Source organism: Ovis aries, chromosome 23 (assembly GCF_016772045.2).
Source record: "Ovis aries strain OAR_USU_Benz2616 breed Rambouillet chromosome 23, ARS-UI_Ramb_v3.0, whole genome shotgun sequence".
NCBI lineage: Eukaryota > Metazoa > Chordata > Mammalia > Artiodactyla > Bovidae > Ovis > Ovis aries.
Window position 1 is genome coordinate 33,541,442 of NC_056076.1, and position 26,570 is coordinate 33,568,011.

Below are 26,570 nucleotides of genomic sequence, written 5' to 3' on the forward strand. Positions count from 1 at the left end.
GGTCGCCAGAGAATTCCCTCAGTAGCTTTTTGAATAGTAAGCAAGGCTCCCCAAATGTCACTGAGCAAGAAAGCCCTGTGAGATCTTGGCGACTTCAACTCACTTTGTAATGCTGACTGCGAGGGGGCACCTGTGAACCTGCATTGGCAGAAGCCCGACATGCTCCAGTGGTGGTGTTGGTAGACCACACTCTTGACTCCCACAGGTTTATAAAGTCGGAGCACCGCAGCATCGGGGCTCACAGAGACTGCCCTCCGAGATCAGACCTGCTGCTGCCTCTGCCCGGAAGACCAGTGCCAAGAACAGGACCACTCCAGAAGGGCTTGGGTCTGAGGACAGGGCCACACAAGGCTGCACACTGCGCCTCAGCCCTGTTATCCCTGAGAAGCTAAAGGGAAGGGGTTCTGGGGGGTTGTTATTGTTTAAAACCACTGGCAGGGGTGGTCCTAGGATGGCGAAGGAATAGGACGGGGAGACCACTTTCTCCCCCACAAATTCATCAAAAGAACATTTCAATGCTGAGTAAATTCCACAATACAACTGCTGGATGCCAGCAGAGGACATTAGGCACCCAGAAAAGCAGCTCATTGTCTTGGAAAACAGGTAGGAAAAAATACAAAAGACAAAGAGACAAAAGAGGGAGGGAGCTCCGTCCTGGGAAGGGAGGCTTAAAAAGAAGTTTCCAAACACCAGGAAACACTCACTGCCGAGTCTGTGGCGAGCCTTGGAAGCACAGAGGGCAACATAACAGGGAGGATAAATAAATAATTAAAACCCACAGATGATGAGCCCAACGGTAACTCCCCCAGGGGAGAAGCAGCACAGATGCCTGCATCCGCCACCAGCAAGCGGGGGCTGGGCAGGGAGGCGCAGGCTCCATTGCATTTTAAGGCTTGGGCTGAATGCCCCGAGTGTAACCAGAGCGAACTAACTTGGGCTAGCAAACCAGACTGTGGGATAGCTACCACGCGAAAAGCTCTAACATAAGACTCCACCAGGATGGCACACAGAACAAAGGACGGAACAGAATTAGCCAGCTGCAGACCATCCCCCTCCGGTGACAGGCAGCCAGAGCCAGAAGGGCCAGAAGGGAGCAATAGCAGCCCCAGAGAGACATTATCTACCAGACTGCAAACAGGCTTCTTTGCTAACTAAGACTTCTTGGGGTTCTGGACAGTCATCATCCGCCTGAGAAGGGGCGCCAGTTGTACACATCAGAAAACTGAGCAGCAGTGACGGGAGAGGCGATAAGTCACAGTGACCACGCTCACCAAACACCTGAGCTACTCGGACCTGGGAAGGGCACAAAACGCAGGCCCAACTGAGTCTGCGCCTCTGAGGACTACCCGAGTGCCTAAGCCTGAGCGGCTTAGACCTGGGAGGTGCATGCAGCCCGGGGCCAACCTCAGACGGTTCCCAGTGGAGCAACCTAGAGCCTGAGCTGTGTGCGCCGCCAGCGGGGGCAGGCCCAGTGTGGCTGAGACACTGTGAGCACACACCAGTGTTATTTGTTTGCAGCGTCCCTCCCTCCCCACAGGGCGACTGAACAAGTGAGCCTAAAAAAAGTGTCCACCACCACCCCCTTTGTGTCAGGGCAGAAATCGGACACTGAAGAGACCAGCAAACAGAAGAAGCGAAAACAGAGGGAACCGCCTTGGAAGTGACAGGTGCAATACATTAAAACCCTGTCGTTAGTACCGACTACATAGGAAGAGGCCTATAGATCTTGAGAAATGTAAGCCGGACCAAGGAACTACCCGAAAATGAACTGACCCCACTCTGCCCGCAACAACACCAGAAAAAGTCCTAGATATATCTTTACTATTTTTACGATCGTTCATTTTCTTTTTTTGGATGTTTTTTCTTTTCTTCTTTTTTTTGAACATTTTTTAATTTTTACGTCCTCTATTTCTCCTTTAATTTTCATTTTTATAACCTACTATTACTTTTAAAAAAAAGACCCTATTTTTAAAGCAAACTGCATATTTTTTTTTTCAATAATTCTTGTGACTTTTTCCCTTCTTTTCTTTAATATTGTATTTTTGAAAATCCAACCTCTACTCTAGATTTTTAATTTTTGCTTTTTGGTATTTGTTATCAATTTTGTACCTTCAAAAACCTAGTCTTCAGTACCCATTTTTACATGAGAGCGAGATTACTGGCATGACTGCTCTCTCCTCCTTTGGACTCTCCTTTATCTCCACCATGTCGCCTCTTTCTCCTCCCTCCCTCTTCTCTTCTCTACCCAACTCTGTGAATCTCTGTGTGTTCCAGATGGTGGAGAACACTTAGGGAACTAATTACTGGCTAGATCTGTCTCTCTCCTTTTCATTCCCCTCTTTTATCCTCCTGGCCACCTCTGTCTACTTCCTCCCTCTCCTCTTCTCTGTATAACTCCGTGAACATCTCTGAGCGGTCCAGACTGTGGAGTGCACACAAGGAAGTGATTACTGGCTAGCTTCCTCTCTCTTCTTTTGATTCCACCTCATCGCATTCGGGTCACCTCTAACTCCCCCCTCCCTCTTCTCTTGTCCATGTAGCTCTGTGAACCTCTCTGGGTGTCCCTCAATGTGGAGAAACTTGTCATCTTTAACCTAGATGTTTTACCAACAGTGTGGTATAGAAGGAGAAGTTTTGAGACTACTGTAAAAATAAAACTGAAAACCACAAGCAGGAGGCTTAAGTCCAATTCCTGAGAACATCAGACAACTCCTGACTCCAGGGAACATTAATTGATAGAAGCCCATCAGACATCTCCATACCTACATTGAAACCAAGCAACACCCAAGGGCCAACAAGTTCCAGAGCAAGACATACCACGCAAATTCTCCAGCAACATAGGAACACAGCCCTGAGCTTCAATATACAGGCAGCTCAAAGTTACTCCAAAACCACTGACATCTCATAACACATTACTGGACACCTCATTGCACTCCAGAGAGAAGAAATCCAGCTCTACCCACCAGAACATGGACACAAGCTTCCCTAACCAAGAAACCTTGACAAGCCACTGATACAACCCCACTCACAGCAAGAAAACTCCATAATAAAGAGAACTCCACACACTGCCAGAATTCAGAAAGGCCACCCCAAACGCAGCAAAATAAAAAAGATGAAGAGACAGAGGAATATCCAGCAGGTAAAGGAACAGGATAAATGCCCACCAAACCAAACAAAAGAGAAAGAGAGAGGAAATCTACCTGATAAAGAATTCCGAATAATGATAGTGAAAATGATCCAAAATCTTGAAAACAAAATGAATTCACAGATAAATAGCTGGGACACAAGGATTGAGAAGATGCAAGAAAGGTTTAACAAGGACCTAGAAGAAATTTAAAAGAGTCAATATATAATGAATAATGCAATAAATGAGATCAGAAACGCTCTGGAGGCAACAAATAGTAGAATAACGGAGGCAGAAGATAGGATTAGTGACATAGAAGATAGAATGGTAGAAATAAATGGATCACAGAGGAAAAAATAAAAATGAATTAAAAGAAATGAGGACAATCTCAGAGACCTCCAGAACAATATTAAACACTCCAACATTCGAAGTATAGGAGTCCCAGAAAAAGAAGACAGAAAGACCATGAGAAAATCCTTGAGGTAATAGTCGAAAACTTTCCTAAAATGGGGAAGGAAATAATCACCCAAGTCCAAGAAACCCAGAGAGTCCCAAACAGGATAAACCCAAGGTGAAACACCCCAAGACACATATTAATCAAATTAACAAAGATCAAATATAAAGAACAAATATTAAAAGCAGCAAGGGAAGAACAACAAATAACACACAAGGGGATTCCCATAAGGATAACAGCTGATCTTTCGATAGAAACTCTTCAGGCCAGGAGGGAATGGCAAGACATACTGAAAGTGATAAAGAAAATAACCTACAGCCCAGATTACTGTACCCAGCAAGGATCTCATTCAAATACGAAGGAGAAATCAAAAGCTTTACAGACAAGCAAAAGCTGACAGAATTCAGCACCACCAAACCAGCTCTCCAACAAATGCTAAAGGGTATTCTCTAGACAGGAAACACAAAAAGGGTATATAAACCCAAACCCAAAACAATAAAGTAAATGGCAACGGGATCATCCTTATCAATAATTACCTTAAATGTAAATGGGTTGAATGCCCCAATCAAAAGACAAAGACTGGCTGAATGGGTACAAAAATAAGACCCCTATAGATGTTGTCTACAAGAGACCCACCTCAAAACAAGGGACACATACAGACTGAAAGTGAAAGGCTGGAAAAAGATATTCCATGCAAATAGAGACCAAAAGAAAGCAGGAGTAGCAATAGTCATATCAGATAAAATAGACTTTAAAACAAAGGCTGTGAAAAGAGACAAAGAAGGACACTACATAGTGATCAAAGGATCAATGCAAGAGGAAGATATAACAATTATAAATATATATGCACCCAAGATAGGAGCACCGCAATATGTAAGACAAATGCTAACAAGTATGAAAGGGGAAATCAACAATAACACAATAATAGTCAGAGACTTTAATACCCTACTCACACCTATGGATAGATCAACTAAACAGATATTAACAAGGAAACACAAACCTTAAATGATACAATAGACCAGTTAGACCTAATTGATATCTATAGGACATTTTACCCCAAAACAATGAATTTCACCTTTTTCTCACGTGCTCACGGAAACTTCTCCAGGATAGATCACATCCTGGGCCATAAATCTAGCCTTGATAAAATCAAAAAAATGGAAATCATTCCAAGCAGCTTTTCTGACCATAATGCAGTAACAGTAGATCTCAATTACAGGAGAAAAAATTTTAAAATTCCAACATGTGGAGGCTGAACAACACGCTCCTGAGTAACCAACAAATCACAGAAGTAATCAATAAAGAAATCAAAATATGCATAGAAACGATTGAAAATGAAAGCACAACCACCCAATACCTGTGGGACACTATAAAAGCAATGCTAAGGGAAAGTTCTTAACAATAAAGGCATACCTCAAGAAACAAGAAAAAAGTCAAATAAATAACCTAACTATACACCTAAAGAAACTAGAAAAGGAAGAAATGAAGAACCCCAGGGTTAATAGAAGGAAAGAAATCTTAAAAATCAGGGCAGAAATAAATGCAAAAGAAACAAAAGAGACCATAGCAAAAATCAACAAAGCCAAAAGCTGGTTCTTTGAAAGGATAAATAAAATTGATAAACCATTAGCCAGACTCATCAAAAAACAAAGGGAGAAAAATCAAATCAATAAAATTAGAAATGAAAATGTAGAGATCACAACAGACAACACAGAAATACAAAGGATCATAAGAGACTACTCTCAGCAATTATATGCCAATAAAATGGACAATGTGGAAGAAATGAACAAATTCCTAGAAAAGCACAACTTTCCAAAACTGAACCAGGAAGAAATAGAAAATCTTAACAGACCCATCATAAGCACGGAAATTGAAACTCTAATCGGAAATCTTCCAGCAAACAAAAGCCCAGGTCCAGACGGATTCACAGCTGAATTCTACCAAAAATTTAGAGAAGAACTAATACCTATCCTACTCAAACTCTTCCAGAAAATTGCAGAGGAAAGGAAACTTCCAAACTCATTCTATGAGGCCACCATCACCCTAATACCAAAACCTGACAAAGATGCCACAAAAAGAGAAAACTACAGGCCAATATCACTGATGAACATAGATGCAAAAAGCCTTAACAAAATTTTAGCAATCAGAATCCAACAACACATTCAAAAGATCATACATCATGACCAAGTGGGCTTTATCCCAAGGATGCAGGATTCTTCAATATCTGCAAATCAATCAACCTAATATACCACATTAACAAATTGAAAAATAAAAGTCATATGATTATCTCAATAGATGCAGAGAAAGCCTTTGACAAAATTCAACATCCATTTATGATAAAAACTCTCCAGAAAGCAGGAATAGAAGGGACATACCTCAACATAATAAAAGCTATATATGACAAACCCACAGCAAACATTATCCTCAATAGTGAAAAACTGAAAGCATTTCCCCTCAAGTCAGGAACAAGACAAGGATGCCCACTTTAACCACTACTATTCAACATATTTCTGGAAGTTTTGGCCACAGCAATCAGAGCAGAAAAAGAAATAAAAGGAATCCAAACTGGAAAAGAAGTAAAACTCCCACTGTTTTCAGATGACATGATCCTCTACGTAGAAAACCCTAAAGACTCCACCAGAAAACTACTAGAGCTAATCAATGAATATAGTAAAGTTGCAGGATATAAAATCAACACACAGAAATCCCTTGCATTCCTATACGCTAATGAGAAAGTAGAAAAGGAAATTAAAGAAACAATTCCACTCACCATTGCAACGAAAAGAATAAAATACTTAGGAATATATCTGCCTAAAGAAACAAAAGACCTATATATAGAAAACTATAAAACACTGGTGAAAGAAATCAAAGAGGACACTAATAGATGGAGAAATATACCATGTTCATGGATCAGAAGAATCAATATAGTGAAAATGAGTACATTACCCAAAGCAATCTACAGATTCAATACAATCCCTATCAAGCTACCAGCGGTATGTTTTAACAGAGCTAGAACAAATAATTTCACAATTTGTATGGAAATACAAAAGCCTCGAAGCCAAAGCAATCTTGAGAAAGAAGAATGGAACTGGAGGAATCAACCTGCCTGACTTCAGGCTCTACGACTAAGTCACAGTCATCAAGACAGTATTGTACTGGCACAGTATATATATCTGTGAAATATAGAAATATAGATCAATGGAACAAAATAGAAAGCCCAGAGATGAATCCACACACCTATGGACACCTTATCTTCGACCAAGGAGGCAAGGATATACAATGATTAAAGACAATCTCTTTAACAAGTGGTGCTGGGAAAACTGGTCAACCACTTGTAAAAGAATGAAACTAGAACACTTTCTAACACCATACAAAAATAAACTCAAAATGGATTAAAGATCTAAACGTAAGACCAGAAACTATAAAACTCCTAGAGAAGAACACAGGCAAAACACTCTCCGACATAAATCACACCAGGATCCTCTATGACCCTCCTTCCAGAATACTGGAAATAAAAGCAAAAATAAACAAATGGGACCTAATCATAATTAAAAGCTTCTGCACAACAAAGGAAACTATAAGCAAAGTGAAAAGATAGCCTTTGGAATGGGAGAAAATAATAGCAAATGAAGCAACTGACAAACAACTAATCTCAAAAATATACAAGCAACTCCTGCAGCTCAATTCCAGAAAAATAAACGACCCAATCAAAAAATGGGCCAAAGAACTAAATAGACATTTCTCCAAAGACATACAGATGGCTAAAAAACACATGCAAAGATACTCAACATCACTCATTATCAGAGAAATGCAAATCAAGACCACAATGAGGTACCACTTCACACCAGTCAGAATGGCTGTGATCCAAAAGTCTACAAGCAATAAATGCTGGAGAGGGTGAGGAGAAAAGGGAACCCTCTTATACTGTTGGTGGGAATGCAAACTAGTACAGCCACTATGGAGAACATTGTGGAGATTCCTTAAAAACTGGAAATAGAACTGCCTTATGACCTAGCAATCATACTGCTGGGCATACACACCAAGGAAACCAGAATTGAAAGAGACAAGTGTACCCCAATGTTCATCGCAGCACTGTTTATAATAGCCAGGACATGGAAGCAACCTAGATGTCCATCAGCAGATGAATGGATAAGAAAGCTGTGGTACATATACACAATGGAGTATTGCTCAGCCATTAAAAAGAATACATTTGAATCAGTAACTGGAGCTGATTATACAGAGGGATGTAAGCCAGAAAGAAAAACACCAATACAGTATACTAACACATATATACGGAATTTAGAATGATGGTAACGATAACCCTGTATGCGAGACAGCAAAAGAGACACAGATGTATAGAACAGACTTTTGGACTCTGCGGGAGGGAGACAGTGGGATGATTTGGGAGAATGGCATTGAAACATGTATAATATCATGTAAGAAACAAATCTCCAGTCTGGTTTCAATGCAGGATACAGGATGCTTGGGGCTGGTGCACTGGGATGACCTAGAGAGATGGTATGGGGAGGGAGGTGGGGGGGGTTGGTGGTTCAGGATTGGAAACTCATGTACACCCATGGTGGATTCATGCTGATGTATGGCAAAACCGATATAGTATTACAAAGTAAAATAAAGTAAAATTTTAAAAAATAAAAAATAAAACTACTGCCATTTTTAGCCTTCGGACTACACAGGTTCATGAAGGCAAATAATTCATTCCACTTGTCCTGAACTTCCTTCTAGCTTCAGAAGACACACTTATGAAACAGTATAGCAGACCCTGAGAAGCCTACCCTTCACAACAGACACTCAACATTTTTGTTTGTTTGTTTTTTGGCCACAGGGGCATGCGAGATCTTAAGTCCCCAGACCAGTTCCCCAATGGTCCCACACCACGCCCCTAGCAGTGGAAGTGCTGGGAGCATGGAGTCTTCACCACTGGACCACCAGGGAAGTCCAACAAACACCTGAACCTACTCCAGGAAAAGCACAGTGCTAATACTGAATCATCAGGATCCTAAAAGGAGCTTGACTGAATGACAGGGTAAGTCTTATTTTTATAGCTTTTCCATCCTAAAACAAAAGAAAGATGTGGCAAAATGATTTACATACTGATTCACCACAGTCTAGACTCTAGCTTGGCACAAAGACATAAAATAATGCAAACTGAGACTGATTTTCTCATCTGTTACGTAAAGGGAGACCAAGGATCTACACATGTATAAGACCAAACACAGATTAAAAACAACAAATGAATAGGAAGCCATTAAGTGACAGTCAGCCTCTGAGCTCAGGGGACACGGGGACTCTAAGTTTACGCTCCCTGTAAACATCCACCATGCCCTCTGGCACAGGGCAAACCTCAGTGTTATCAATCTATGAGAATCATGCTTGTAATTACGTTGAAAATATACCCAGGGTGGGGTGGGGTGGAGTGTCCCACCTTGTATGTAAGGTGTACATCGAACTTACCATTGTGTAACTCTGCTCAGCGTCCAGGTACTTCTTATACTCCTGGTTGAGTTTGTCAAAGACAGTGGCTATCACGGGCAACGTCGCTCTGTCTGACTCTGTCAACACTGGAAAGAATGAAGGTTCACAGCGGTCAGCCGACATGCTAGGAGAGAAAGGACTCGTCTCTGAGGGTCACCAGGAGACATGACACAGTTTAGGGGCTGGGGGCCCTGAGGGCGGTCACCAGCCCTTGCTGGATACTAACAGAGGGCGTCAGGAGAGTATCAGAGTATTAACAGACACAATGTCGTAAGCGACTTGGACTCAGGAAAAGGTTTCTTTTCCAGCTGGGGAGGGCAGCCTCTACCCTCCGTGTGCCCAGGTTTAGGTCTGTTTTTTAGTCTCTCCTACCAAAGAAATGTCTTGCAGGAATAAATCACTTTTATACCAAGCAGCCTTTCCAGGGGGTTAAATGATGCCCCCGTCACTGAGCCCACAGGCTGCAGACAGAAGAGTGTGGCCTATCTCACGGTGGGTGTGCAGGCCGTGTCAGGAACCAGACAGAGAGACTGAAGCCACCCCACCCCTACTCACTCTGCGAGCACACAGACAGGATGACCATCTTGCACTCCTTCCTCTGCAGGAGGAAGTCCATGAGCCTGCCTTTATCCGGCAAGAGGTTCACTATGGGCTGCAGTTTCACCTGGAGGTTCCAGAGGTAACCTGTGGAGAGGCGGCATGCTGAACCCTGGCTGCAAATCAAAGCAGTGGCCCCAGAGCTGCTTGCCTCCACCTTCCCGGCGGCCAGGGTCCGGGGGTGGCGGGGGAGGTGATGCTGCAGAGCTGAGCCGGGGCTGCGCTCACAACACAGCCCAGGCTGCGACGCTCAGGACACCCACACCACAGTGGGACTGCAGCCAACGACCTCTGCATGTTGGCGATTCCTCACAGAGGAACCCTCCCTGCACACGCCCGGAGAATCCACTGAATATAGGCACCTCCTCCCCTTCAGTGCTGATGGGAGAGCAGGTGGCAGCCCAGGCACAGACTCTGGTCCTGGGCTCCTCTTCTGCTCTGACTTGTTAGACAAAGGCAATTCCTGAAGCTCCCAAAGGAGCCCTGGAACCCACCATCCTCCCAGCCCTGGACAACCCCTGTCCTCGAACCTCCCAACAGCCTCACTGCTGGGCAGTGGGCACAGTCTTTCTCAGTGGGGCTCCGGGAGAGAATTAAAGGCTTCACTGCAAATGTCCGAGTCAGCCCTTTCTCCCCAGGACCGGCACCGAGCTGGTACCCTTGAGACGGACAGGAGACCCTCCACAAGCTCGTCTTTCTAACAGGACAACCCCACCTGCACCCCAGACCCACCTTGACTCGCGCTGATGATGATGTCGGGCTGGAAGACGATCCACGATGAAGAATCCACACGTTATAGGAAACACTACCCCAGGAGAGGAGGACAGGAGGCAACCCAGGTCCCATGAGCATCCTTCCCACCCCTCACTGAGGCCCCCATGGAGGCCCGGCCCTTGATGAGAGGGAAACCCCACGGGTGTTTCCATCATGCGATTCACCAGACCTGGGGTCTTGGACCACCCTTAGACCCCTGTGTAAGGAGAAGGGACAGCTTCCCTCCCCGGCACGGCCAAGGCCTTTGGAAAAGATACAGAGTTTACATGGGACAGGGGACTGGCTGGTCACAGGAGCTGGACCTACAAACACAGAAGACACGTGTGTAAGGGCTAAGTAACCCAACCAGAAAGTGCTACCAGTACAACACTTAATACTTTCTAAAGGCTTCAGTGCTTGTTCATTTGACTACAGTTAAGTAAGGAGGAAGTGAGTTGGCATGTCCCACTGATAACACCGATCAGGACGAAGAGGGAAGTCGAGAACAATCCATGAAGAAGTCTTAAAGGAAGAAGTCTTGAAAGAAGTGGAAAACAGGTTGAAGTTTCTTTCACAGCACTGTCTTGCTGTTTTACACACGTACGCAAGAAAGAACTGAAAAAGTCACCTGGGTGATTTTCAGATTGGAAGATAGGTTTCAATCAGCTGGTTAGAAAAGATGCTAATTTTGCACAGACTCCAACCCCCCACCACCCCCGCTCCATTAGAGCATGGGGCTGGAATGTTTAGAGTTGTTCTTGCTCCAATTACCAGCATTTATTTTCATGCTGAGTAAGTAATCGCAGATACCAGCCATTCAACTGACACCATCTACTCTAAGTGCTGACATCTTTCAACTACCCTGGGAAAAGGAAGAAGCTGGAAAGAACAGAGAAGGCTGAGACCTAATCAGATGTGAGAACTACAGCCGACCCTCAAGGCGGGTGTGAACTCCACGGGCCCACTTACACAGAGGTATTTCTCAACAGTAGAGACCACAGGACTGCACAGCCCGTGGGTGGCTGAGTCTGCCCGTGCAGACCGATGGGTATGGAGGGCTGACCATCAGTTATATGCAGATTAACCCTCACTGTTCAAGGGTCAACTGTAGCTTGTTCTCAAACTCTGCTCAGCTGGCTGATCCTGCAAGTCCCAGAGTGCAGGTGCGAGGCAGTGCTCTGGCTAAACTGTCAGCGAGAGCCTGACCTGATTCTTCTTGTGACAGGTACTCGGATGTCCTGTCAGTGGGTTAGGTCAACCCAAAGCTATCTGACAAGGGTTCCTTTAAGAAAACGCTCCTCCCGGAGTTCCACATGTGCACTTGTGACTCTGGTTTATACGTGGCAACTACAACCAACCTGCTCCAGACTCCCATCTCCTTGAAAAAGAACGTGGTTTGAGTTCTCCCCTGAAGTCAGTCACACTGAAGAAAACCAAAAGGAACGAAATGGCTTTTCCCCTTTTCTGACATCCTGACCTTCTCTCTCCTCTGACTTCTCACTGCCACCTCTTCGGGTCGGAGGATGGGTTCAGAATAACCTCACAACTACAGCCTTAACTCTTCCCATGACCACCAGTCAAGGGAAGACAACAGTCATTGTCATCACAGTCACACAGAACTTAAGAACAATAAGGAGAAGTGATCCCAGGATAAATAACAGCCATAAATAGCCAAACTTAACCGCAGGGTTACCGAGCAGAGACAAACAGAAATGTCAACATCTTACTCAACATTAAAAACTCTTTGAGCTTCAATGGGTAATCACAATGCTCCATTGTAAAGCTCAGAGAAAAGAATCATTCTGTTTTCTTCAAAGGGAGATTCATGTCACTTATAAAATGTTTTTCAGGAGAACACAATGTAACTTATAGAATCAGTAGCATTAGTCGCTCAGTCGTGACCGACTCTGAGACCCCAAAGACTGTCTGTCGCCCGCCAGGCTCCTCTGTCCATGGAACTCTCCAGGCAAGAATACTGGAGTGGGTGCCATTTTCTTCTCCAGGGGATGTTCCCAATCCAGAGACTGAATTTGCATCTCCTGCGTTGCAGGCAGATTCTTTATTATCTGAGCCACCAGGGAAGCCCAAGATTCAGTAGTGACATTAGAAAAAACAGACAGAAGCAGCACTGGGAAAGTGAACAGATGTGGGAAGCCCTGGACCTGCTCCCCCTTCCACCCACACACGGCCACTCCCTCGTACCTGCTGCGGGGATCTGATAGGGCTGGATGGATCGAGCTGGGAGCACCGGGTGATGCAGAGTAACAGAGCCATCGAATTCCCCCCTCAGCCTGATATCAAATATCACCGACGTCTGGCGGGCAGAAAGACAACCGCGTGGTATCAGCCCAATAGACCGCAGCTCCACCCGCCCTCTCGGGACCTCACGTCTTCTGTTCAGATCCGCTGAAGGAGCCTCGTGTCTGCGATCAACCCCTGCATGCTGGTGCCTATCTGAGGAGGACTCTGCTGCGACATCACAGCTCTCCGCCAGCTCTCACATGGATCCCCACGTCTATGACTCGCTGCCTCTGAAGGGCTCCAGCCTTTTCACTTCAACTTGCAACATCTTGATTAGTTAAGCACACGGGTGTCACCAGCCTCCAGGAGGGAAGCGGCTTGTCTTCCACCAGACACCCAGCTGACAGGCATTCTAGTTCTTTCTCTAGAGCCACATGGCCTCAAAACCACCATCATTTACACTCACAAAGGGGCTCAGGTGCTAATGCAACACAGTGGCTCGGCAGGAGTTCCTGGCTCAGGTGACTCAACCAAATGACTATTCCCAAGTTCGATCTCATGTGTGTTATTTTCTGAAACAGTATTTAATTCTCCTAATCAACTGGTAGGGTTTTCCTAAACCATCTAGAAGACCAAACCCATTTCTACCTGGAAGACCAGGACTTTGAGCATAAAGAGCACGTTCTAGTCTTTTGCAGAATGTTTTGTCATTTTCACAGCTCCTTGGAGCGGGCCATGCCCCTACGCTCATACCTCTGTGTCCTGATGATGAACCACGACCAGGTTGTCCACCACGTTTAGGGCAAACTTCCCCGTCCGGTTTAACTTCAATATGTGCATCTTTTTACAGGCACCTTCTCTGTAAGACAAGAGAAAGGTCACAAAATAGATCAACAAGCTGTGGTTCGTATTTTAAAACTGGAGAAGAGGGAACACAGCGTTAAGCGTACCGTGGGAGGTGATACAGGACCACCTCTGCTCCAGCACTGTTGGAGGTCCGAGAATGATGCCTCAGGAAGAGAACGTACAGCTGGCCATATCTGATCAGAGAACAAGGAGACATAAGTCACACTGGTCATCTGACATCCTCCCATTCTAAATGCTGAGTTATCAGGCCATAGGTAAGTGAATTACAAGATACCCACTTCATCAGATATTCTGCATGAGATATTCTACAGCCAACAGAAACATTTACAAAGAAAGTGCAATTATCTTAAAAAAAAAAAAATCTAATATTAAGTGAAAAACGGGGGATGCAAAACTAAATAGAACTTGATCACAGTATTTAAAAAAAAAAAAAACCTACAAACTTATGCAGCATGTCCAAAACCACTGGAAAGAAGTACAGGTTGTTAATAGTCGTCCTTGAGTAATATGCTGTCTGTGCTCATGTGCTCATTCACATCCGACTCTTTGTGACCCCATGGACTGTAGCCCACCAGCTTCCTTTGTCCATGGGATTTCCCAGACAAGAATAGTGGACTGGGTTGTCATTTCTTCCTCCAGGGGATCTTCCAACCCAGGGATTGAACCTGAGTCTCCCGCACTGGCAGAGGGATTCTTTACCACTAGCGCCACCTGGGAAGCCCAGGGTAATATGCCAAGTCCATTTTTCTTCTCACTTTCTGTGATTTCCCAGTTTTATAAAATGAATACATTCCTTAATCATAGGAAAGGATAATCACTTTGCATTTTTAAGCCTCATCTGATAAGTGTTGCTGTGACCAGTTCCTGTAGGCAGGTTTTTGTTCCAGGAGTTCACACTGTGCTGGGGCCTGCCTCAAGGACAAGGAAGAGATAGAAGGAAGGGTCTCCTTTTGCAAAGACTTCTCATTTTATCTTTTTCTACACCATCATTCCTCAGATTTCTTTAAAAAGAAAAAAAAAAGCATTCTAAGTGCTAAAAATATTTTCCCATTTGGAAATCAGTTTTAGGCTATAAAAGAATCACAAGTAATTTAGAAGCAAAGTGTTGATATTTGCTGAATTTGGATATATAGGAGATTCTCTGAATCAGTTTTATTTTTGTGTTTGATATTTTCCTTATAAAGTTTTTAAGTTGAGCTATCTACATTTCCAAACGAAAGTAAACCTTCTACACAAATAATTTAGGTCTACATCTGTTAAATAAAAAATGTAAACTATGTTTTTCTTTAGAACAAGTATGCTATATTTTATGTAAAAAAAACTTTGATAAGCTTCAACTCAGAACTAAAAAACGATTTCTGAAACTGAGAAATAAAGTGGCTCAATGGTCTCATTTGATCACACTAGTGTGATGAAAAAAACTTCTCTAAGATCACAAAGTCAATCAAATCAGAAAAGAATGTCTGGAAGATGAGGAGCTTTCTACATTCATAAGACCCGGAAGTGGAGAAGGGGGGCCCTTCTCTTGTGTTCCGAGGCTACAGGAGCCAGGGCAGTCCTGGTGTGCTTACAACAACCTCCTATCATGACAGCACTGAAAACAATTATGAGGAGGAAGTCTCCCAAAGGACAGACATACATTGTTGCCATGGCAATGTCTCTCTCTGAGAGGCTCAGTTTAGTCGACTTTGGGGCAGCTGGTAATTCAATCTCAAACTTGGGCAGCTTCGACATGGTGCCAGCCTGTTTGGGGGAGAAAAAAGTTTTTGCAGAAGCTTATTAAGCCCTTCTGATGTTCCAGCCCTCCCCACATCACAGCACTGAGGATACACATGCACTGAGTCTTCCCCTCCTTTTCAGGGTTCCAGGCTTAGGACCCATTCTTGATGGAGATGGGATGGTATGGGATGCCCTCTAGTGGTCAGAAGGGGCGAGGCTCTTGTTGGAGGAACTTGCCGCTTTGAAGTTACAGGATCAGTTAGGCTGTTAGAGGAACGAGGTCAGAGGACTTTTTTAAAGGAAGGCTGACCCTTACCCGGAAGTAGAAGGGCTGCAGCACATTTCCAAGCACTGTGGTGGAGAGCAGAATCACGGAGCCCTCGGGACAGTACATGTACCAGTTCACGTTGATGTTCTGGCTCTTCAGCAGCTTCAGATTCCGCTTCTCTGGTAACACCTGACACAAAGTTCAAGAAACAGAAGCTTCATTTGAAAACAGCAAGTGGGAAATTCCCTGGTGGTCCAGTGGTTAGGACTCTGTGCTTCTGCTGCAGGGAATGTGGGTTTGATCCCTGGTCAGGATCCTGCAGCCTCCAGGTACGGCCAAAATAATAAAGAAGAAAATACCTGAAAACTGACATAGTATACCAAGAAAATCATAAAAAGCAGAAGTTAGTAGTTAAGTAGAAAAAAATCATTTTTATTTATTACAGCTACCATTCTTCCAGCCCTGTGCTTATTAACACTTCCAAATCTTAGCTCATTTATTCTTTCCCTGCCCCCAAGGGCTGGGCATCATTAGGCTGATTTGAGGGGGAAAAATAAGGCTCCAAGGGGCAAAGGAACCTGTGACAACCCAGGCAGCCCACCTCACTCCAGGGCCACCCAAGCCCCCACACTCCCAGGCACCATCCTCCCAAGAGTGGGGAGCATCAGCATCCTTGGTTGTCATGGATCCAGCAACACAAACCGATGCCCTGGAGCCACATGCACCAAATCAGCCACCTCCCTGCCTGCAGAATCGGCCTTCCTCCTGGTCTCCTGCTCAATCTGAGGCTGGGGGTGAGGGGGTATCTTTCTTCTAACAGACGTGTTCATGAGACTCCATGTGCAAACCGAGTAACTATTGTATCATAATAGCACATTTAAAATATACTCAGAATCTCCTGATGTATTAAGGAGTGCTGAATAGAGCCCAAAGATGATGTTAATGCTCCCAGAACACTGCCTGAAGAACTAACTTGGAAGTCAGTGTCGGGGGCATGGGTTTCTCGATGATCCAGGGACAATAAAATAAACATGTGTCAGAGTCCTTTTTCTTTCTTATTTCTTGAAGATCTTAAAACCACCTAGATGTCCTGAATGTACACTCTTCTACTTCTGAGAACAGAAAGATACTTTTAAATGACTGCCCCAGGAACCCTTCTGTAAAGCCACAATCCTTTCCTTGCTAGTCACAGGCACAAAATTCTATTTCTGTGCATATGGGATTCAGGTAGCTTTCCTTTCTGCTGGTCACTGAGGTACTGATAACCGACCTACAGCAAAGTTCCACGGCATTCACAGCATCCTGTGTTACACAGGTGTGCCTCCTCCATTCGTACATTCTAAATTAAATTACACTGGTTTCGTTGGGACAACAAACTTAACACCTGAAAGAATTCTAACCCTCTCCACTTTGGCTCCACTTGAGAGATTTCAGGAGCTTTCTCAATAGATCAGGCAGCTGGAACATATTAATACATTACTGACCAGGGGATTTTTGCAGAAACTAAGGCCTGTGGCCAGCAATTTGTTATGTAAGTTAATATTGAAACACTCTGGTCAATTATGTCCCGGTAACATAAGATGCATTACTACGTCAGTAAGCTAGTTATTAAAAGATAAAGTCCAATGTAAACAACAGAGTGAAAAGGCAACCTACAGAACAGGAGAAAGTATTTGCAAATCATCTGATAAAGGGTTAGTATTCAAACTATACAAACACTTCCTACAACTCAACAAAAAGAAAATAATCCAATTTAAAAACAGAGGGGACTTCCCTGGTGACACAGTGGCTAAGAATCTGCCTGCCAATGCAGGGAGGGAACAGGGATTCAATCCCTGGTCCGGGAAGACTCCATGAGTTGTGGAGCAACTAAGCCCATGGGCTACAACTGTTGAAACCTGCCCTACAGCCTGTGTTCCACGAGAAGCTACTGTAATGTGAAGCCCCAGCACCGCAATGAAGAGTAGCCCCTGCTCACTGCAATTAGAGAAAGCCCTTGAGCAGCAACAAAAACCCAGCACGGCCAAAGATAAATTAAATAAATATTATTTTTTTTTAAAAAGAGGAATAGACACCATCCAGAGCACGAACAAAAAGCCAACAAGCCATGAACAAGGTGTACACCATCACCAATCAGAGAAATGCAAATCAAAACCACAATGAGATACCATCTGACACCCAGCAGGATGACTGCTATGGATAAAACAGAAAACAACAACTGTTAGTGGTGAGATGGAGAAACTGGAACCTTTGTGCACCGTTGCTGGGAATGTCAAATGGCGTAACTGCAATGCGGAAATGCCTCAAAAATTAAAAACAGAATTATTATGTGACCCAACAATCCCATTTGGGGGTTATATACCCAAAAGAACTGAAAGCAGGGTCTCAAAGAGATACTCACACACTTGTGTTAATAGCAGCATCATTCACAATTACCAAAAACTGGAAGCAATGCCACTGTCTGTTGGTAGATAAATGGACAAACGGAATGTGGTGTATGTATTCAATGGAATATTTTTCAGGCTTGCAAAGGAAGGGAATTCTGATGCATGCTGTAACATGGATGAACCTTGAGGACATTATGCTAAGTGAGACAGGACGGCCGGAAAAAGACAAATAGTGCACGATCCCATTTATAGGAGGTAGAGGACCTTAAAGCAGCAAATTCATAGAAGCAGAAAGGAAACCTGTGGTTACCACAGGCTGGGAAAGGGGAAATGGGGAGTTGTTGTTCAATAGGTACTGAGCTTCAGTTTTACAAGATGAAAGTTCTGGAGCTCGTTTTCACTACAACATGAAAATACTTCACGCTAATGAATTATACACTTAATGGTTAAGGTGGTAGGTTTCATTTTATGTGCTTTTTATCACAGTTAAAAAAAAATCTGGGACTTCCCTGGCAGCCCAATAGTTAAAGCTTCCAATGCAGCGGGCAAGGGTTCAATTCTTAGTAGGGGAACTAAAATCCCACATGGCACAGCCGAAAAATAAAAATAAATAAAATAACAATATTAAAAAGTTTAAAAAAATATTCTTTTTAAGATGGAAAGGCAATTGATAAAACAGGAAACACAAATGTACAATACACAAAAGATGCTTAGCACCCTCCTAATGAAACATGCAAATTAAAATGCCTTTCCACCTCTCAAGATTGGCAAATGTCTACAGATTTATGATATCTAGCTCTGCCAATGGTGTGGAAAATGGAGATTCCTATATTGCTAGTGAGAATGCAACTTCTGGAAGAAATTTACCAGTATCTGTCCAGGTTTTTACTTCTTATTCTTAATTTAGTTCTTACTTCCAATTTATTTTTTGGCCTTGTTGCATGGCATGTGGGATCTTAGTTACCTGATCAGGGACAGAACCTTCAACAGCCCCACCCAACACATACCACCCATTGGAAGCAAGGAGTCTTAATTCCTAGACCACCAGGAAAGTCCCTGTTCAGCTTTTTAGGTATTCATGCCTAGATTATAATTTCCCTTCCAAGAACTGTATCACCTAAGAATATAAAGCAACCTTTACAAGCTCATTCACTGCTTGAACTCACTACAGAATTGTTTATAATCACTAGGAAACAAAGATGTTCATGAACAAGAGTTGGTAAAACTGTAGCACATCTGCACACCTGAATACCAGTCAGAATAAGCTATGGTAGGATGTCTAAGAAATATCCCTATCGAAAAAAGAAACCCAGCCAGTCCCAAAAGTTTACACAATATAACCATATTTCTAAGTGTAGGAACCAAGTGGAGGAACAGGCACCAAATTAGTTCATAATGGTTACGTCCAGGGATTATGGGGGACTTCTTACCTTCCATATAAAGTAAAAGTAACATCTGAATGTTTTACAAAAAAATATGTATTACTTGTAATTAGCAAAAAAAACCCCAAGTGAATTCAAAAAGCTGCTAAAACATGATCACAAACCTTTCTCTAGAACAGGTAAGTAATAAACATATGTTCTTGGTTGTTTGCTAAGTCCTATCTGACTTTTTTGTGACCCTGTAGACTGTAGCTCACCAGGCTCCTCTGTCCATGGGATTTTCCAGGCAAGAATACTGGAGTGGGTTGCCATTTCCTTCTCCTGGGGATCTTCCCGACCCAGAGATTGAACCTGTGTCTCCTGTATTGGCAGGCGGATTCTCTACCACTGAGCCGCCAAGAAAGCCCAAGTAATAAATATAATACCTGGTAAAATTCGATTCCTTGATCTGTGATGAAGACAATTTCAGTAGAACTGGTCCAGCAGAATCCTAGTATGTTGGCATTTTTGGTCTGAAAAGAATTGCAGAAAGATTTTTTTTTAACTAATAAAAATTTAAAAATGAGTCTGTAATTTTCAAAAGTTTAAAGTACCTTGCTGTTCATATCACTCTTTGGTAAAAGTTACCAAGATGTGATTACTTATGAACAAATCATACTTTCTGTAAATACAGTGTTCCCAGATATCCACCTAAAACACCTCACTGAAGCACCTGAATGTGAATCCTTCTTGTCAACAGGATGGGGAAAGGACTGAGTTTGGCAGGAAGGTAAGTGCCCAGCACTCTGATACCAACCTCTTACCTTTAGAAATCAAAGGACAGCTGATATGCTGAGTCAAACACATCATAAAAGCTAGTGGTATAAAGGTCTTAAGGCCTAAAGATTTTCTGTGGTGGTTACCCAACGTGGGATTGAAGATCCTTAGCCCTGCCCTGAGTCACCTGGTGAAGAGCCACGCTGGGAGCCTCAGGGCAGCCAGGCCAGGACCAGGCTCTGCTGCACAGAGCAACCGGGTCTGCCAGGGGCTAAGGTGTCCGCAGATGGGCCCCTCTTTGCTGAGAACCCATCAGAAGTACTAGTCACTCAGTCGTGTCCAACTCTTTGTGACCCCATGGACTGCCAGACTCCTCTGTTCATGGGATTCTCCAGGCAAGAATACTGGAGTGGGTTGCCCTTTCCCCCTCCAGGGGATCTTTCCGACCCAGGGGTCAACCCTGCATCTCCTACTTTGCAGGCAGGTTCTTTACCTCTGAGCCACCTGGGAAATCTGAGGAACCCAGGTGGATCCCCAAGTAGCAAAACCATTACAAACATGTGCAAAGACAAACGACTTTATCAGCAGCTTCTGCTGGGTTTCCTAGGTGCCAAGATGCTCTCTGAGCTGAGCCCCCTCTAGCTCATCACGCCCAGCAAATCTGATTAAAATGGATTAGAATCTCCACTGACGGGAGGGACGGAAAAGGAAGGACACAAGGAGCGCAAGTCCAGACAACATCATCGGGAAAAAGGGGGAAAGAACTCCTTTTCCAAAAACCTCCGAAGAGGCTGCTATGAAGGGAATCCAAGGTCTGACCCAGAAACGCCGCCCAGCGGAGAAGGGCAGGGGCCACAGGAAGACAACAGCCACCAAGGGCTGAAGGGGCTTGGGGTTCAACATCGTCCATCCGTTTAATCCTGCCAACTCCATCTTACAGTTGAAGAAACGCACTTTAAAAAATTTAAAAGGTGTCCGACGTCAGAGCCAACATGAGGCAGATCCCAGGGTCCAAGCACAATCTAATTCCACATTCATGCTCTCAGTTACCCGGCTACCCTGTGCCTCTGGCCCTAGAGTTTACACCCACCAGCTCAGACAGAAGCACCCCATCGGCCCATACCTTGCACTCCTGAGTGTACTCCAGCTGAGAACTATCCGGGATAAAATTAGAAAAGTCCTGAAAGGAAAAAAATACACAAGAGGAGAAGTGTGGATCTTCAAGTACAAAGAGACAAGAGGAAAAAGACCATTTAAAAAGTGGTCAGAAAAAAAAAACCCACCACAGACAAAACCCCAAAGACAGGAAAAATGAAACAACTGATCTAGAAAAAATGCCCCATTATCAGCAGCAGGTTGACAATTCCAGTTTTAAAAATGAGTTAATCCAAATATTGTTAGAGTTCAGAAACTGATTTTGAAAATGCATTCCTCAAATGACTGATTTCAGAGAAATGGGTTGCTATATTTTACAAGAGGCTTTCCAAAAATTCTAGCAGTTAATACTGACAGAAAGAAACAGGATTTGCCTTTCTCAACAGCTTTTTCTCTATAAATGGCGATGGTAAATACTGACAAAAGCCAAAATGCCAACAAGCTGCTCCAGATCTGAATATCTGCTCTTAGATCAAGCATTCAAAGATGAGAGAAATGAAAATATGAAGTTACTGAGGTGAGGCTAACTCCCAAAGTTGCCAAAAATATGCTTTGCAAAATCTATGGTTCCAGTTATCCATCAAAACAAAAGATGCCTGATGTTCCAAATAACTTTTAAAAAAACTTTAAGGGGATTCTCTGTGATTCCAGGGGTTAGGATCCCTCACTTTTATTGCAGGGGGCCCAAGTTTGGTCGCTGGTTGGGGAGTTAAGCTCCTGCAAGCCACATAGAGCAGCAAAAAAAAAAAAAAAAGGAAAAAATTAAAAAGAGGTACATTAAAAAAATTTTTTTAAGTCAAAAATGACAAACTAAGGCTGTGTTAAATATTTATCCATTTAAATGTCTTTCTCATCTTCAAGAATCCAAAAATTCAAACACAATGCAGCATGGAACTACAGTTTCCATGAAATTAAAATAAAAATGGGTCCTTTAACACTGGAATTTTGCAGTTCATTCTCTTCCAAATGAACTTCTAGTTTTATATTTCCCTATTCCGTATTTCTTATTATTTACCGTGTAGCTTTATTTGGTCTATTTTCTTTGCTCTCAAATGTCTGACTCTTTGCGACCCCATGGACTGTAGCCTGCCAGGCTCCTCTGTCCATGGGATTCTCCAGGCAAGAACACTGGAGTGGGTTGCCATGCCCTCCTCCAGAGGATCTTTCCAATCCAGGGATAGAATCTGCATCTCTGGTGTCTCCTGCATTGCAAGCAGATTCTTTACCACTAGCGCCACCTGGGAAGCCCGCCAAATGTACTTCTAATGTCCTTTTCTTTGTACTATAAAGATGTCTTACCACGGTCTTTGAGGTCCTCTGAACCGCCAATATCTTATTTTCCAAGGAAAACTTGATGCACTTCACTTCTCCTTTGTCCTCCATTCTTTAAGAAGAGAAAGCAGGTGATGAGTTGTACAGTTCATGACTGCATTCTAGCTTCTATCATTTTATGAGAAGAAAAAAGACAAGTTAAATATTCAGGAAGCAGTAAATCTTAGTTTAAAATGATAATGATGTTTCTGAAGCTTATAGGACTGCTTTTCAAACAGCAGAGTCCAACTGGCAACAGGAGGCAGAAGAAACTGACCAAATTGCACATAACAAGTGACTAAGGTGTTGCAAACACCGCATTTTCACCTGAGCCTCCGTTTACCTGTCACCGAGTCTAGACCCCAGAGTAACTTTCTCCACACACTGCCACCTTCTCTCTCCATTGCCTTCATAGCAACGCCTTTTTTCTCCTGAGATGCTGGTAGCTGTGAGATATTTACTTACTTATTTCTGATTGAAGTATATTGCAGCTTTTTAAAAAGGAGTCTACTTTTTTGCACCCAGCACCCCATGGGCTGTGCCGCCCAGGATGGCTCCACCTCTGTCTTACAACCACCTCAAATGGAGGTCAAGAGGAAGCCAAGGGCTGGATCACAGGGGAAACTCTCGAAGGAAAGGGGTCACTCCCTGTCCTAATTGTGGTGATGGTTTCATGTATCAAAACTCATCAACTGTGTATGTCAAATATATGCAGCTAGTAATAATCAGACCACAACAGAGCTATTAAAAGTGGCAAGACGTTTTTAAAACAGAGCAGGGAATTTCCGGGTGGTCCAGTGGCTAGGACTCGGCACTTTCACTACTGGGCCTGGGTTCAATCCCTGGTCGGCAAACTACGATCCTACAAGCCGCTCAGTGTGGCCAAAAAAATCAAAGACGGTAAACTCAATATCTCCCCTCAAGTCTTCCTAAGCCCCCTGGGCTGGATCATCATGGCCTCACTCCCACTTTCCACACCCAAGTGACCAGCGAGTCTTACCCTAAGCAACCTTCCTAAGCAACCCCGGAGAGCCTACTGGATGCCAGTCAACACTGTCTTTGGTCTACATTGCCTTCAGGCAGGCTTCCACTGCACCAGCTCAGAACACAGCAATTGTCTCTTAATGGGATACCTGACTCATATGACAGGTTCCCAACTAATCAAACTTCAATGCTGCACCAGTGCACTCTTCCCAAATACTGATCTTTTCGCCTTTTTAAAACAATCTAAAGTAATGAGATAAAATCCACAGCAGAATATAGAGGGTTCAAGCTGACCCGTCAGTGGCCACACCACCACCCATGCCTTCCCTGAGTGAAACCTCGTCTTCAGTTACACAGACAGGGAATTCCACCCCCCAACAGGGAGACTGCTTATCTTCGTGTTCTTTCCATCCAGAAGCCTCCTGTCCACCTAGAAGCCTCCCTTTCAGGCCTCGATCCTCTCTGAGGCCTTCCCTCTCCCAAGCAGTGGTCTTCCCCAGCCCGTCCCAAGATAAATGTCCATCTCTTTTCTGTGCCTCCATTCTGAAGAGACAGTGATTACAATATCTATCACAGTAAATACTATGTGTCCACTCCGTCTCCCAACACTAAATGTATGGGTTTTCCAAAAGGGGGATGTGCTCACATGCTCAGTGGCTCTGTCGAGTCTGACTCTTTGTGACCCCTAAAGGGGGTCACACTCAAAGCCTGGAGCCCAGCACACTGCAAGCAGTGTTTTCCCAACAGAGGATGATCAAAGAAAAAGAGGCTGATTCATTTTCTACTTCAAAAATTGTTTTCTAGGGACTTCCCTGGTGGTCCAGTGTCTAAGAACTCTGTGTTCTCAATGCAGGGGGCCCAGGTTCCATCGCTGGTCAGGGAACCAGATCCCACATGCCACAAGGAAAAGAACCCACACGCTGCAACGAAGACCTGGCTCAGCCAAATAAATAAAAACCTAAAAAAACCAAAAAAGTAAAAACTGTTTCCTAGTTACACAGTCCAACTGTAAAATGTTTTTAAAGTCACCACTGAACTGAGGATCAACTCTGTACCTTCCCCTCTGTAATCACAATAGTTAAGGTCATCAAATAGTTTATCATCCAAACTGAGATAATTCTGAAAGTGAAAGGAGCTGCTACCCATAGTTACACCGGTTTCACTGGGATATACTGGGACATCCAGTCCCCTTAAGTATACTGGAAGCTGAGGTTTTAACACACATGATTACATGGCAAACACTGACCCAGGAATCTCCTCCATCTCCCAAACGCTCTGGAAAGCCCCTGAGTCAAAAGAGGAAATAAAGCCCCTCTTCCACCAAGAAACCGGAGATAGGAACGCTGACGCTCCGACTGGTTAATTTCAAGAGACACGAACTGGAGTATGTGGATCCCAAAACAACAAGCAAAGACTGCAAACCTTCACTCTGACAGGAAGTCCAAGGATATCCACCAAGACTGTATAGCAGGTGTCTGCTTCCCTCTTCCTACAGGCAGGGATATGCCCCACATCCAACATATAAAACAAGCTTCTAAATGAGAAACAGATAAAAACACCATTTTGTTTACACTGTTTGAAACAGTCTGGAAACGTCGATATGATAATTACCTAAATGAGATGGGATTCCTGTCATCAGGGCCTTTCACTACCACTCCAGTGGCTCCACCAGATCGAACGGCAAAAACCTGGGAGAAAAAGCAGCGACGTTTTACCATCCTGAACTCTGAAAGGCTCCAGACACCTATACCCACCTGCGAGGATGATTTCTGCTACGCTCCACCCTGGCTTCAGCTGAACTAACGTGGCACTTAGCAAACTGCGGATGCTTGGTGTCCACATAAATTTTAAGAAACAAGAAAGGAGTGACCAAAACAAGCTACCATTCGGCACGCTGCCCGCCGTGCGAGATCGGGCGGTCTTGGAGGCTGCAAGCTCTAACCCGTGAATGCACTTACGCACACCCGGCTACTCAGCCAAGCTGCTCCCCGGGTTTACAAAATTCCCGAGAACAGTGAAAATCTCAGCGCCTAAATCCTTGACTGCAAGGGAAACTGATGACGAGAAGGCGTTGGGGAAACGCCGGCGTGCCACCAGCGGACCGCAGCAGCCGAGGGGCGCCGGGGTCCGCCCGGCTGTCACTTTGGGGGAGAAAGCTCTGGCCGCGGCAAAGCCCGGTCACTCGGATGCCTCACAGGACGGGACTGGCGCGGCGGCCCTAGGCCTCATCCCCGGGCCCCCGGCCCCGGCGCGCGGAACACCCGGCGGCATCGGGGGCGGCTGGCAGGGCGCGACGGGCCGCGCGGGGGAGAAGGGCGCGGGCTGGCCCGGACCTGCTTGTTGGCCTCGTCGAAGAAGACGCAGTTGACCGGGTTTGCCTTCTCGAAGTGCACCGGCCGCTCGCACAGTTCCAGGTAGTAGTCCTCCTCGCCCATGGCGGGCGCCGCGCCGGCGGCGGGGGGCCCGGGGGCGGCCGCCAGCGTGAAGCCGGTCGAGCAACACCGGATGTAATGAGTCTGGCCGGGCGGTGGCAGCGGTGGCGGCGGCGATCTCGCGGGCGCTGAGGCCGCTTCCTGGTGCCACGCCCCTTCCTGGTGCCACGCCCCCAACCCTCCGGCACGTGACTCGCAGATCTTCTCACTTAAACTGGCGACTAACCTGCCGCCCCGTAGCTGTGGGGCCCACCGGCCGGAGACCAAACCGGGCTCTCCGCGGGAGGCTCCTCCCCTATGCGGTGGGGGCGGAGCATCAGGGCTGCCCAGCCGACGGAGGGTGGAGGGCAGAGGGGCGGAGGGCCTGACAGGGAAACACTTGGTGCAGTGGGCGGGCTTGGGCGCCCTGACGCCCAGCCGCACTTTTCCGGGTGGTCGGTGCTCCTGGCTCCCTGTCGGTCACAGGAAGCTTGCGCAGAGCAGCGTGCTCGTGTGGGGCAGGGCTGCCCCCTGGTCTAAGGAAAGAGCATCCTTCTAGAGCCTCTCTTACTAAGGGAGAGCATGGTCAGCGCCTGGATGCTCTGAGCGTGTAACGGGGAAAACTAGTTTAGATTGCGGGTCTGAAAGCCTCTTCATGGCTTTGATAG

At 44.9% G+C, this 26,570-nt stretch overlaps 1 protein-coding gene across 2 annotated transcripts in view; it reads right to left on the bottom strand.

Annotated features, from left to right (window-relative positions):
- The window catches only part of RMC1 (regulator of MON1-CCZ1), a 29,074-nt gene extending 3,071 nt beyond the window's left edge, over positions 1 to 26,003 (bottom strand). The window contains exons 1-15 of one of the 2 annotated variants that reach the window (XM_027960929.2): positions 25,825 to 25,861; positions 25,103 to 25,179; positions 24,914 to 25,025; positions 22,496 to 22,580; positions 21,165 to 21,221; positions 19,711 to 19,797; positions 15,565 to 15,705; positions 15,169 to 15,272; positions 13,613 to 13,702; positions 13,416 to 13,521; positions 12,624 to 12,735; positions 10,700 to 10,744; positions 10,401 to 10,454; positions 9,627 to 9,755; positions 9,051 to 9,157 (exon numbers count right to left, since the gene is read on the bottom strand). In XM_027960929.2, the coding sequence (XP_027816730.1) occupies positions 9,051 to 9,157; positions 9,627 to 9,755; positions 10,401 to 10,454; positions 10,700 to 10,744; positions 12,624 to 12,735; positions 13,416 to 13,521; positions 13,613 to 13,702; positions 15,169 to 15,272; positions 15,565 to 15,705; positions 19,711 to 19,797; positions 21,165 to 21,221; positions 22,496 to 22,579 (1,116 nt within the window). In that variant the 5' untranslated portion in view covers position 22,580; positions 24,914 to 25,025; positions 25,103 to 25,179; positions 25,825 to 25,861. Of the gene's footprint in view, positions 1 to 9,050; positions 9,158 to 9,626; positions 9,756 to 10,400; positions 10,455 to 10,699; positions 10,745 to 12,623; positions 12,736 to 13,415; positions 13,522 to 13,612; positions 13,703 to 15,168; positions 15,273 to 15,564; positions 15,706 to 19,710; positions 19,798 to 21,164; positions 21,222 to 22,495; positions 22,581 to 24,913; positions 25,026 to 25,102; positions 25,180 to 25,824 lie in introns of both variants that reach the window. The other variant, XM_004020475.5, reaches the window with a different exon arrangement.
- Positions 26,004 to 26,570: the final 567 nt, after the last annotated feature.